The 13,359-nt window shown below is 40.7% G+C and overlaps 1 protein-coding gene across 2 annotated transcripts in view; it reads left to right on the forward strand.

Moving 5' to 3' along the window:
• The window catches only part of pkp4 (plakophilin 4), a 312,340-nt gene that overhangs the window by 180,797 nt on the left and 118,184 nt on the right, over positions 1-13,359 (forward strand). For both annotated transcript variants that reach the window (XM_039757447.1, XM_039757448.1), the window contains exons 3-4: positions 4,432-4,544; positions 7,262-7,312. In XM_039757447.1, coding sequence (XP_039613381.1) covers positions 4,432-4,544; positions 7,262-7,312 — 164 coding nt within the window. The remainder of the gene's footprint in view (positions 1-4,431; positions 4,545-7,261; positions 7,313-13,359) is intronic.

The following is a 13,359-nucleotide window of genomic DNA, read 5'->3' on the forward strand; positions in this document are numbered from 1 at the left end:
GGTTCTTCTTAAGTCTGCATATGCTGGGTTCTTGTCCAAGTGTCTGTTAATGTTGTTTTAATTGGATGGCCGCAATTCAGCCAGTTCTCCTTCGCTTCCACAAATGTTTATGAGCAGATGAGCGCTCCTCATAACAGACTTAGAAAGGAATGAACAAAAATAAATACAAAGTATTTTGTAGATTTTTAAAAGAAAGTAAAATACAAATTGGTTGAGCTTTGTGACATAGCAGCATAGGAAACAGAGAGAGACCATCAGCAAGATTTTTTTGTTTCAGTCAAGAAATGGGACTGATTGGAAAGTGTCTTTAGTTCACTAAAACAACCAGTGTTATGTACACTTCATCCAGATCTCCCATTTTTACAACTTTTAAGGAACTTTATCTGTAACTGTGGGTGCTCATTCAGATGTGCTTGTATTGATGTTAATAATTTGTACACATAAAAATGTTCATGCATTTGTGTAATAAGGTAATAATGTAAAGTGAATGTGTACCTAACTGGATTTGTATTTTGTGGGTGTGCACACACATACACATTTACTGCCTGCTGGGTAGCATTCGTACTGATGAGATTGCAAAAGAGTTCAGTGAGTGATAGTGGCACCATCCACCTCCAGGAATGGGATGGAAAAAATGTGGAGCAGTCAGTCCCCTCACAATCTGCCATGACCAATTAGTCTTCAGATTTTATGATATTGTTTAGTGCGTACTGTCATGTTTGTCTTGTAATGAATGGATGGATGGATAACTCATTTACTGTACAGTACTGTGTTGTGAAATCATTAACTTTGAGAGATAGGCAGTTCAATCATAAGATATATTAATGTGTTGCTCAAAATATGTAAAAAATGCTGGTGTAATCAATCCAGAAATTTAGTGGGATTTAGTTATTTAGTATTTGGAGGATTTCTCTGTTTGATAACGCTGACTTAATGACAGTATCATATTGGGAAGGAGTTGAGGTGCGAAGATCCTAGTAGTCATTCTGAAGATCTTTGACTGCAATTCTTGAAAGAGTTTTCAGTTAACCATTAGACTCCGATCTTTTACTTTTTCCTGTTGCATAACAATTTCCTCAGGCTTCAAATGAAGAATCGTTTACTGATCAGTCTGCTTTTAATATTCTGGATACACTTCAAATTCCTAACTTTGCAAAACAAAACAGCAAACTTGTTGGGTATTATGTGCTTATTTATGGAAATTCTCAAGCTTTTCAGTATACATCGTCACAGAAGTCTCATGTGATAAGGCCGCATGCCTTAAGGTCATTTACAGTGGCAGGCAAAAGTTTGGGCCCCCTTGCATAAATGTCTGTTACTGTAAATAGTTAAGGGAGCAGAAGATGAGCTGATTACTAAAAGGCATAAAGTTAGGGATGACCCATTTCTTTAATATTTTAAGCAAGATCGCATTTTTATTTCCATCATTCACAGGTTCAAAATACCAAACAAACTGAAAAGTCCCTGGAGCAAAACTTAAGTAAGACAAATATACCTTGACAAATATCACATCTTTATGTAGCCAGCTAAGTGTCTTTCAGTTCTTACTTGAGGTATTTTCGCCCATTTGTCCTTATAAAAGGGTTCCAATTCTGTAAGATTCTTGGGCCATCTTGCATGCACTGCTCTTTTGAGATCTGTCCACAGATTTTCAATGATGTTTAGATCTGGGGACTTTGAGGGTCGCTTGTGCCCCTTGAGGTATTCCAGTATAGATTTTCAGGTGTGTTTCTGATCATTATCTTTTTGTAGAACCCATCCTCTTTTTAACTTCAGCTTTTTTTTTTTTTTTACAGAGGTTGTGATGTTCACATCCAGAATTTACATGGTATTTATTTGATTCCATTGTTTCCACTAGACCCCCATTACCCTGTAGTTAAGATATAATGGATAGATGGATGTTTCCACTATTAGTGACATGTTCCCTGTGCCACTGGCTGCAACACAAGCCTAAAGTATGATTGATCCTCTGCCATGCTTATTATTCGGAGACGTGTTATTTTCCTAGAATTCAGAACCCTTTTTTCTTCAAACATACCTTTGCACATTTTGGCCAGAAAGTTCTATTTTGAATTCATCAGTCCACAGGACTTATTTCCAAAATGTATCAGGCTTGTGTAGATGTTCATTCACAAACTTCAGGTGTTGAATTTCATGGCTAGGACACAGGACAGGTTTTCTTCTGTTGACTCTACCATGGAGGTCATCTTTGTTCATCTAGACCTCAACTTGACCTCCACCGTTCATGTTAGCTATCATTTCGTAATAACATTATGAACTGAAAAAACATCTATCTGAAAATGCTTTGTTGTCTTCTTCTAGACTTCTCCTGCTTTGTGAGCATCACTTCTTTTATTTTTCAGAATGCTAGGCAGCTACTTAGAGGAGCTAATGGCTGCTAATTGTTGGGACAAGGTTTGAGGAGACAGTGATTTTATACAGTTTTGTACTTTGCATCATCTGGGGTTTCCTAAAGATGACACTGAACAAGTCGCAGCTCTAACAAGCTAATGAAGGACTTAAGGTCTTGGGAAAAGTTATCTGAGACCTTAAATATCTTAGGGTGCCCTAACTTTTGCATTGTGCTCCTTTCTTTTTTTCACTGTACAATTGTACAAAACAAAAACAATACACTAATTCTGCATAAAATGCTGAAAAGAAACTTGATGCCTTTTGGTGATCAGTTCATCTTCTTCTCACTTAACTATTCACAATAACGGACATTTTAAGCAAGGGTTCACAAACTTTTGCATGCCACTGTATAGGGGACCTGGGAAGAACTGGATCAGGTTTCTCAGGATGTAAAGCCATGTTTTGTTTGCATATGACATGCACTTAAAGAGTTTATCCATTAGACTTTGAAAGAGTTGTTTGCCGCCTGAGTGTGTTTGAGCTGGGAAGCATGGGTCAGCAGCCCAGTTTGCCTAATTAGGTGTTTAATTGCAAGACAGGAAAGTGCATAAACAGGGCTTAGGATCTAGAAGATTACCAACCTGTGGCACACATGGCATTAACCTTTTATATTCAAAATATTTGGTTTTATTCCAACATTGCATTGGCTTCAAAGGGCCATGCTGACTTTATATGGTTTTATGGTTAAATGGTACCTCCTGGCATCAACTTACTCCATCATTGTTACACTTACTCTGTTTGAGTCGTATGTGGGGAGCTGGAGCCTAACACAGGTGAAGGCAAAAATCAGGAACCAAACCTGGATGATTGCGTTCTGTGCACTTACCCACTGACCCCAGGATAAACTATCACCCAGTGACCTCATCTGCACATCTTCAGGATTTACATGGAGAACCCAAAGGAAAAAACATGTGACAACAGGCAAAACATACAGATTATTACACAGACTAGGAACTGAATCCAGCGCCATGGAGCTGTGAGGCAGCAGGACCATTAAACTCCTCTGCCACCCAGTATATACAATATAACATACTGTATCTGTATGCTATTGCAGAAAAAGAAATCTCCTCCTAAAAATGACATACGTTTCACTTCTCCAAGCACTGCACACAGGGGTGTTTGCCGGTGACTGTCGAATATGTCCCTTCAGGAATTGCTGGAAGTAAATTGTTCTCTGCGCCAACATGCCTTTGAATAACTTCCTGAGAATGAAATCTCTAAGTGCTCTGCCTCCTTCCTTCTCCATGCACCAGGTTGCACATGACTGGCTCTGTGTGAGAGACGGGAGGTGGAGGGGTGTGGGGAGATGCAGCAGCTTTGACAAAATGTCGCAAAACCCGGTCTGTGGAGCTTTAACAGAAATGCTGCTGCTTGTGAATATTCCCAGATTTGCACTGGGAAAGATGCAATCTTGTCACCTTAATAGCAGAAGAATGTGCAGTCTGACTTTATTTGTTTGTTTTTCCTGCTGCCTTTCCTCCTGGAATCTGCACTTTCTCTAAGTGCCCTGTTCATAAACATTGAATAGCCATGCAAGAGAAAGCTGGGCTCGGATCACAGGGCTTCAGTTGTAAGAATAATTAGAGAAGGTGCGTGCTTGAGCTGCTGAGGAGCGAGCCGTGTGTGCTGCAGCGCTGGGAGAAACTGAAAGACCGGGATTCCAAGCTCAAAGGCACGCAAGCACGATAATTGGTTGGTGGGCGGAAGGATGCAGCTCTGCTGAGTATTGGAATAAGCAAGGTTAAACATTGGTAGGTGTTATGTGAGGCTCTGGCACCTCTCTTAAAGTAAGACGGTTTTTGTAATCTTTGGAGAAGGTGATAAATTTGAACTTCTTCATTTGGATTTGATTTTTTTTTTTTTTTTGAGCTTTTGCCATGCACTGTCCAAAACAATATAAATCACAAACTGGTTACTTGCTTACTTGGAGAAAGCCGGAGCTACTGTGTAATGCTGGCATGCATTCTCATTTGATATGATAGCTTGATTGATTAGGAACTTCTCCCCTCTTGGCCTTAGGAGCTCCAGTTTGAGCGGCTGACAAGGGAGCTGGAAGTGGAACGACAGATTGTCGCCAGTCAGCTAGAAAGATGCCGGCTCGGAGCGGAGTCGCCCAGCATTGCCAGTATCAGGTAAGACCTCTTCTTCTTTATGCTATCGTTTCTAGTATTTGCCTTCCTGGCACTAGTCCAGTGGCAGTGACCCTCTCATCGTATGCTGCACATGCATTTATTCTTTTGCCGTCTCATTTTTATTCCTAAGCCTGTACTCGAAGCCCTGCATTGGCTGCTTATGCTCTGCCTTTGCAGACTCATTAATGACCCTGAGTAAAAGTATAATGTAAGTTCAGCTTTAGAGTCCGGACTCTGTGTTTTCATTTCAAGTGCTAAGAAACCAAGTGTTTCTCAAAGCCACTACTAGGACCTAGAAATGTGTTGCTTATGTGATCTCTTCCTTATTTATTGATTTGCTTTACACTAGTGACACTTCTGTTAGGATGTCCACTAAATTTGTTTTGATTCTCATGCTAATTAAATCTGGAATCTCCCAGGGTGGCACTGTGATGTCTGATGACATTCCAAATGTCACTAGGCTTGTAGAAATGAACAAGTGAAGAACAGGTGGGTGAAGAGGTAAAATGGAGTCCAGTGAAACTGAGAGACTGTGTCCTGAGTGCCAAGGGTGTTATACACTTGAACTGACGTCCATTTCTATGCTGTCACAGAGTCCCCTTTGTTGCAAAGGCTTACAAGCAGGGATGATGCAGTCCTGTGACATTTCATTTAAATACTGGGTGATTTGCCCCTTCTCAGGGTGCAGTTTAACCTTCTTTTGTTTGAAGGAAGCATATCATAAGACATCCAAGAATAATGAAGACATTTTAGAACTCTTGCCACTTCAGTAAATAAAAGAAAGCAGGACTTGAATCAAGTGGTATTGAGATGAGGTGCTCAAAAGATGGAAGAAAAGTTCTATCTGCTGTGTGGTTTAGTAGCTATAAAGTAGTCGAAAAAGTTAAGTGTTACTTTTAAAGTCATTGTATAACATCTCCAAAATTATTTTATTTATTATAATAAGATGACATGTACTCTGTCCTGTCCAGGACATGCTCCTAGCTTCCATCCTTGGCTCTAGCGTCCTGTCAACTTAAATCTGATAAGGAGATAAAAGATTATTGTTGGGTGATTTGATCTTCTCCTCGTATAATAACAATTGCAAACTGATTCTCTAAAATAGCTGAAAAATATTCCGTTTGTTTGCTGTTGTGTTTTGTCTTTGGTTTGGACCAATCATGAATGTGTATCTACATGTCACCAGTTTGTACTGCATATTCTACATCCTTCCATTTATCACACTCTCTTTATCCAGTTTTAGGGATGCAGGGAACCCAAATCTGCTCTTTAAAGGCAGCCAGCTCACCTTAAGGCATATGCAGACACACACACACACACACACACACGCTCGCTCCACAGCCACACATTCTACTTTTATGTTTTCATATTCTTTCTATAGTCACAAGGTGGTTACAATGTTCTTTTAGCACTACTGCTTTACAGATCCAGCATACCAAGCTTCAGTCGTGTGCTGTTCTGCCTGCAACGGAAGAAGCGGCAGTGATTTTAAAGTACAGAAACAAAAAATGAAACACAGCCAAAAATTGGCAAAATTCATAACAATTAAAGTGTCAGAGCCATAACAAGTAGTTTCGGAATAAAAGTCTAAAGCCAGAAAATCAAACAACAAAGAACACATGAGAGAAACTGGATATCTGCAATCTTGAACAACCAGGAGTCAGTGGTGACCTTTATATATTTGACCCAGTGACGTCACTCACCACACACTTCTGGTTGACCCTTCCTAGCAACAGTGTAGTAATAGCAAACAAATGGACAAAATGCCAAGTCCCTTCAGACAATCTGATTCATTTATAATGTTGTTTAAAATAACTCTAAATGAAACAACTGAAAATTGCTGCCCATGTCAGATATACTGACTGAGTGCCAACCTTCCAGCTTAGTTGTGCTCCTCCCTTTTTTGTGACAGCCAATAGGATGCAGCCTGATGGGGCACGTTCTGTATGAAGGGTTTTTTTCTCCCTTTTCCCACTTCTGTTGCATTATGTAAAACGAGCGACCTCAGACAAACAAGCTTTTCTTATGTTTGTGAGGTCCAAAACACTTGCATCCATTATTCCTCATCGCTGCACTGTACTTCTGGATGTCTGCTGTCATGAACACAGAGCCTGCCCCCACAACGAAAGAGTAAATTAAACCTGTTTGATTTTATTGTAACGAGTCGTTGGGTATCACATTAGGCGACCCTCCTCACAGGAGCTCGCTGCTGGCTGCTCCTGACCGTCATCATGTAAATGAAGGTTACAACTGAAAATTGCTGAAAAAGTCACATAATGTGACATGGCCTTAAGGTGAACAGGCAGTATTAAATAGCCCCATATGTTAATGCAATTGAAGGTGTGTGTCTGTAAATGGACTGGCAACGTGTCCGTGGTTGGTTCCTGTGCCTAATGTTGCCAGGATAGACAGACATTGACTTCCTGCCTCCCTGAACTGGATTAAGCAAGTTTGAGAACTTTGTGTTTTATTCTTTCTAGGTACTTCCTTCCTCCCACAAACAACTCACATCCCTCATCTCTCATCAGTTATTTCAGATGTATCGGACATGAAGGAAGCAGGATGTATAGTTTTGAGCTTTCAGGAATATGTAGGGATAGGCCAGGGATGGGGCACTACTTCTACGTGCCAATGCCTTTTCATGGTGTGTTTTTTCCTTTTTACATGTCTTTTGATGGATTATGCATTGCCCTTTGAATTTTGGTGAACCTCATCAGTCCTGAAGAGGCCTGTCTACAGCCTGAGCGTTCTTCATCTAGCAGTTCTGGGTGGGTATCAAGTTTCTCCTCCAAGATTTGCCTTGCATACTTCTTTGTGTGTGTGTGTGTGTGTGTGTGTGTGTGTGTGTGTGTGTGTGTGATTCCCTTGTTGCTATATATGACCAACTGTGACAAAGTCTTTGCTGCTGTGGTACAAGCTGAAAGTGTTACCTCTGTCTGCTTTAGCTTGTCTGCTCATGTGCCCTTCAGTAGCGTGATAATGTTCTTCACTGTGTATGGGGTCCTGGTGGTCTCTGTGAAAAGAAAGGAAAATCACTTAAGTGCTGTGTGGGTGGGACTCTCTTGTATGGGTGGCACTCGGCTGGGTTTTTCCCTTTTTCTTGAGAGAGAGATGGAGAGATACAGGTGCTATTACAGAAGTGAAAAAGAATTGCGAGCGATCCATAAACATAAAGAGTTTTCCCCGTAATGAAGCCTTTTATCGCTAAGCCTCATCACTAATTCCCAAGCAAGTCCTGACCTGCAGCAGGCTCTTTCACTTCCACATTTCAGACATCTCCCTTCACTCTGACAGCACCATGAAAGTGATTCCAGACATTTTTTTTTATTGTTATAGCCATGCTCTGACAAAATCAAAGTGGAATCGTACTTTCTAAACTAAATTTACAATGACCTGGCAGTGGCCGTGACTTGCAGGGTTTTGATTCCCAGGGAAATGAATCTGACTTTACATGTCTCAGTTTCATGCTCCAGTTGTGTCTGATTCCAGTGCACTTGATGTCACTCTGTGCGCAGCTTTAAGCAGAAAATTCAGTGCCTTTATGAATTCAAAATGACACGATTGTGTTACATGAGAAAACTGTTGTCAGGTCACAACTTCAACAGAAGCAATTGTGTGAGCTTTGGAAAGGAAGGGACTAAATATCTGCAAATAAAGTTGGCTTTACGGCCTTACTCTTGCATTTCATAGATTTGTTTTCCCACTTTTGAATTATTAAATGTTAATATATTTACCAGTGTTACAATTCATGGTTTGCATGGATTATTGAAATCATTAAAAAAAAAAAGTTAGCGCAAGAAGCATTTGCATTTATTATGTAGAAGAATATCCAAAATGAATGTGTGTGTGTGTGTGTCTGTGTATCTGTCATATAACACTTCATCTGTCTGTCTGCCTGCCTGCCTATTTATTGGTTTCTATAATTTACCGTTTTTTGAATTTTATCATTTACACTTAACCTGGTATCACATGAGAAGACTTCTAGTCGAAGGGGGTGTTAAACTCGATGAGTACACCTGCTGATCTTGCCGCCTGAGCACGTCCATTAACATGACCAGATATTGGTGGGGATGTGAAGTTACACGACAGCATGGTGACTTTCCAGCAGAGTTTCACATTTCCTGACAGCCAGTAACCTGCTGCTTGATGAGGACAGTGACAATGCAAAGAGTTTACAGGTACGACGAGTTCAGCCACAATCTCTAGGTTTCATTCTGTCGTTGTATAGAAAACACGAGACGCCAAACAGACAAACCTGTCTTGTGTATGTGAGGTCCAAAACACCCACGTTCCTTATTCTTTATTTATATGTGTTGTATTTCTGAGTGTGCACTCATTGGTTGTCAGCTGTCTTTCTCACTCTCACACACACACACACACACACACACACACACACACACACAATGCCTGCCCCTATGACTTAAGACAAAGTCAAGCCCGTTTGATACTCACGGCCTGAGTTACAGACTAGCTGGACTGAATCTCTGGGTGTGTCACACTACAGAAGTGGCAATCATGGTGGGGGGGTACTGTAAATGCCTCCACCTTGCTGAATTTACTTAAGTGAAGTCGACGAGTGAAGAATATTGCTGGAAATGTTGAGTAATGTGACATGGCCCTTACTAGTGGTGAAATTGTCAGGGCTACTCATGTCTCCAGCCCGACCAGTTTTGCCAATAAAATGACAAAAGTTTGCCGACTTTCATATTTCTTGCTGCAGATGCCATAAGAACACATTTCTGTGGAAAACTTTATTTTGAAATTGAGTACAGCAATTTGTAAGCACATATGCTGGTGAAATAGCCTAAAATCTTTGTAATGGTGCTTAATATATTTATGAAGTTGGTCTTTGGTAGCGCTGTCATTGTACTATGTAAACATGCCAATAAACCTGACTTGTTATATATTATTATTCTCACTATGATAAGTGCTATTTAAAATAAAGACTCATTGGTTCTTATTGTTTAAAGAGTGGTGAGAGTGAGAATCCGACACCCAGCCTGCGTCTGGTGTTTTAGAATAATTCTGAAACACCCAAAAGTATAGAGGCACTGCAGCAGATATGGTCTTATTCTCGCATCGGAATGCTGAATGAGGATTTTCTTTGTAATTGCACACAGCAGGACTCCATGAAATGCTTAAATGTAAGGCTGCCAAAACCTTTTGAATTAGAAATGGGTTAAAAGAGAAGATTAAATAAATGAATTTGAATTGTGAGGTGTTTTCCATTTTCATCAAGCTATTTCCACTGCAGTATGCAGTTGAATGAGGACTGTTACTCATTTCTGGGGAACAGCATCAAACATCACAGCTGATTTGTAGTAGACTTTTTAGGCTTTGTGTCTGTGTCTGCCTGTTTTAAGTTTAAGATGGATGAGTTCAGAAAAACCATGGAAGGAGGAGTTGAGATAAGGTCTCTTTCCACAAACAGCATTGCTGTTGAAATGACTACTGCATTCTCTTCCTTCACAGCTCTTTGAGATGCCTACTGGATTGGCAGACTGGTTTGAGTAGCGTTCTGTTCCAATCTCAGTTGATAACAAGAATAACTGCTGAGGTAAATCTGAGGAGGGGCTAATTTCACTCTAATGTTAACACCATATTATGTCATTTACAACATGCGGTTTTAGAACAGACACTTCTTCAGAATGTGATTAAACCCTAAATGGCTGTGTACATTTTGTCGCCTTTCTCTTTATTTTCTTGTTCTAATCTTAGGGTAACATAATCCAAGAATTGGTAGCTCTTACTGCGCTGTTTTCGAAAGGCAGATGGCCTGGAACAGGAAATAGCTGCTTGGCAACTGATAGCATTATGGAGTCGTCACTTTCTGGCAGCGCTGTAACTGTAGAGCCAATGACAGAGGAGATGCTGGTCTGTCTAGCTGGTGCAGTTCCCGCTTCATAATGCAGTCATTTTTGTTTGCTGACTCCGTTGTAGTTGGCACATTGTAGGCGTGCATTCATGCTGCTTCATGTAGAGTTGACCGATACTGTCTGGCTGCTTTTTAGAGAGTATGTGGGTCACCTTCTTGTCACCACCTAAGGGTTTTCCATGCATGAATAAAGAAATGACTACTGGGGGTAGGGGGAGCATAGCAACTGAGGCAGAGCTAAGCTTTGTTCAGATTGATTAATCTTCTCCTGGCTCACCTGAAGCATCATTTTACAGTCCTCCCACACAAAACCAAAATATATACTTTTAATAGAGATTTCATTTTATTTCAGGCAACACTTTATTCTCACAATTTTTAATTTGCATTTAAATGCCACCTTGAAATATAGTAGTAACTCCAGATATTCTAGGTTTTCTGTTGGTTGTGGGAGTTCTGTAGGTAAGGGGCTGCTAATTTGACTATGTGGTGTATTAGACATGTCAAACCTGAAAGGTGGTATTGTAAGATTTTAGATATTTTTTTTAGATGGGCAGGCGGCACCTTGAAATAAGAGAGGTACAACTAAGTTTCTGTAGATATCAGATAACAGTTTTGTGTTCAGATATCCTTGTATTCATGCAGATTTTCCAAACTGATACTTAGTCACATATTCGAAGACACCTTATGTGGACTAATAGGGAAGAAGTGCATTCTAGATGGAAGCAAAGATAATATCTCTTCACAGAAGGTGGTGATTCCTACAGTTGCATTCTGCTTTTCAAATCAGAGTTCTACATTATTATACGTTGCATAAGGGAAAGGCTGATTTGAGATATGAGGACGACCAGAAGAGGCCATCCGAAGACGAAGCCAAAGTCGAAACCAGATATCTGTCCTCTCGATCCTTACTACCAAACCGCTAATCAAAGAATGATTATAAAGAAACAAAAGTTAAGAGCCAGGGTCAGGGAATACTAAAACAGTTTGAATACACACACATATACAAAAGGTTGTTTATAGGCATATCTGCAAACTCAGATAATGCTATGTCTCAGGTCAGGTTGGGGAGCATGCCCTGTTACAGCGGGTTGCCACACCCACCACAAAACGAAACACCTCTTGATCCCAGTTGGCAAACCCTAAGCAGACGCATGGTCCAGTCCCACCCTCTGTAAATGACCATCTATCTGCTGAAGCAATGTGTTACATGGGCATCCCCTTGGCCTGGTCTAGCTGCTCAGGTCCTCAGCAATGAGTAAACTGTGAGCTAGATCTCCCTTGGGGAATCACACCAGATGGCTGTAGTGCCGTAAGTGACGCTCCCTCACAATGCTGGTAATGTGCCTCCTTTGGGATTCCGTGAGCAACCGCTCATTCAACACAAAGTCAAATTAGCAGTTCCTAAGGATTCTCCGAAGAGACACAGTACCAAAGGAGTCCAGTCTTCATCTCAGGTCACTGGATAGCGTCCATGTCTCACAACCATATAGCAAGACAGGAAGCAGCAGGACTCTAAAGACTTGGACCTACGCCCTTTTCCACAGATATCAGGAATTCCGCACACCACTTTCCAGCAACCTCATGACCCCACGCCCCGTCCCCCCATGGTCTCCCAATCTGTCTACTGACTTTATAGGAACAGTCACCAGAGACATGAATGCCACTGCCGAGGTAAGTAAACCTCACAAACTCTCTCTCTGCAGATAGACACACTGATGATGGCTGTGCCCAAGAGGTCATTGATGGCCTGGATCTTGGTTTTTGTCCAGGACACTCACCAGCTAAGACACTCAGATTCCTTGCTCAGTCTCTCGAGGGCCCCAATCAGAGCCTCCATTGACTCCACAAAGCTCACAGCATCGTCAACAAAGTCGAGATCAATGAATCTTTCTTCACCAACAGATGCTGCATAGCCACTGGACCTCATGAGCATTGAACTGCTATTTATATCATTACATCGATGAAGTAAATTATGCCATTACCAGAGAGGAATCCCAGAATAACCAAAGCTGCATCGTAATCACAGTCGCTTAGAATGCTAGTACCTGTAAAAGACAAAATGACAACAATACGGCATGACTGTTTTTAAAATGATAAAAGTAATATGGTAAATAAGTGCAAACTATGATGCAGCACTTCAGAAAGTACAACAGCTATGGACAGAACGAAGCTGAAATGCATAGGAATTTTCAAAAGTCAATATGTTCATAACATAAAGGACTTTTAAAAATCGGTTTTAGTGAACGTCACAAGCGCGATGGACCGTGCAGCCTCCACTTTTAAGAACAAATTGTTTTTGGACCCTTGAGTGTATAACACATTGATTTGTTTACCTTTTGTAGTCTTTTGCAGATTAAGATGATATGTTCTTGCATTGTGACATGTACAGATCAAGGATACCATCGCTATTTTTGTTAGGAAAATTTCAGGAATAGCACATATCTGAAGACGGTAATTGTATTCATTGTATGCACAGCAGCAAAGGATGTTGATATGGAAGTGTAGATGGTACCAATGAGAGCATAAAAAAGATAAAGCTGTTGCAGTCTTGTTGAATAAGCTGAATCTTTGAGTTCATTTGCTATCTCTTCAGACCAGGTTTATTTGATTAAAAACGTGTATACTGTATAGTCTTTTCTAGCGTACTCAAAGCACTGTACAAAGACAGTGGGGAATAACTTCAACCATCAATAATGTGTAGCACACCTAGGTGATGTGACCGCAGCCATTTTTGCACCAGTACACTCACCACACATTAGCTATTGGTAGTGAAGAGATGAGAGAGAGAGTTAGCCAATAAGTTATAGGAGATAATTAGGGTGCCAGAATAACTGGGCCATGATGGGCAATTTAGCCAGGACATCCCACACTTTTTTTTGCTCAGGAATCTTTTAACACTAGAATTACCAGAGCCTACGAAAAAACTCGTAATTCCGTCCC

Source organism: Polypterus senegalus, chromosome 6 (assembly GCF_016835505.1).
Source record: "Polypterus senegalus isolate Bchr_013 chromosome 6, ASM1683550v1, whole genome shotgun sequence".
NCBI lineage: Eukaryota > Metazoa > Chordata > Cladistia > Polypteriformes > Polypteridae > Polypterus > Polypterus senegalus.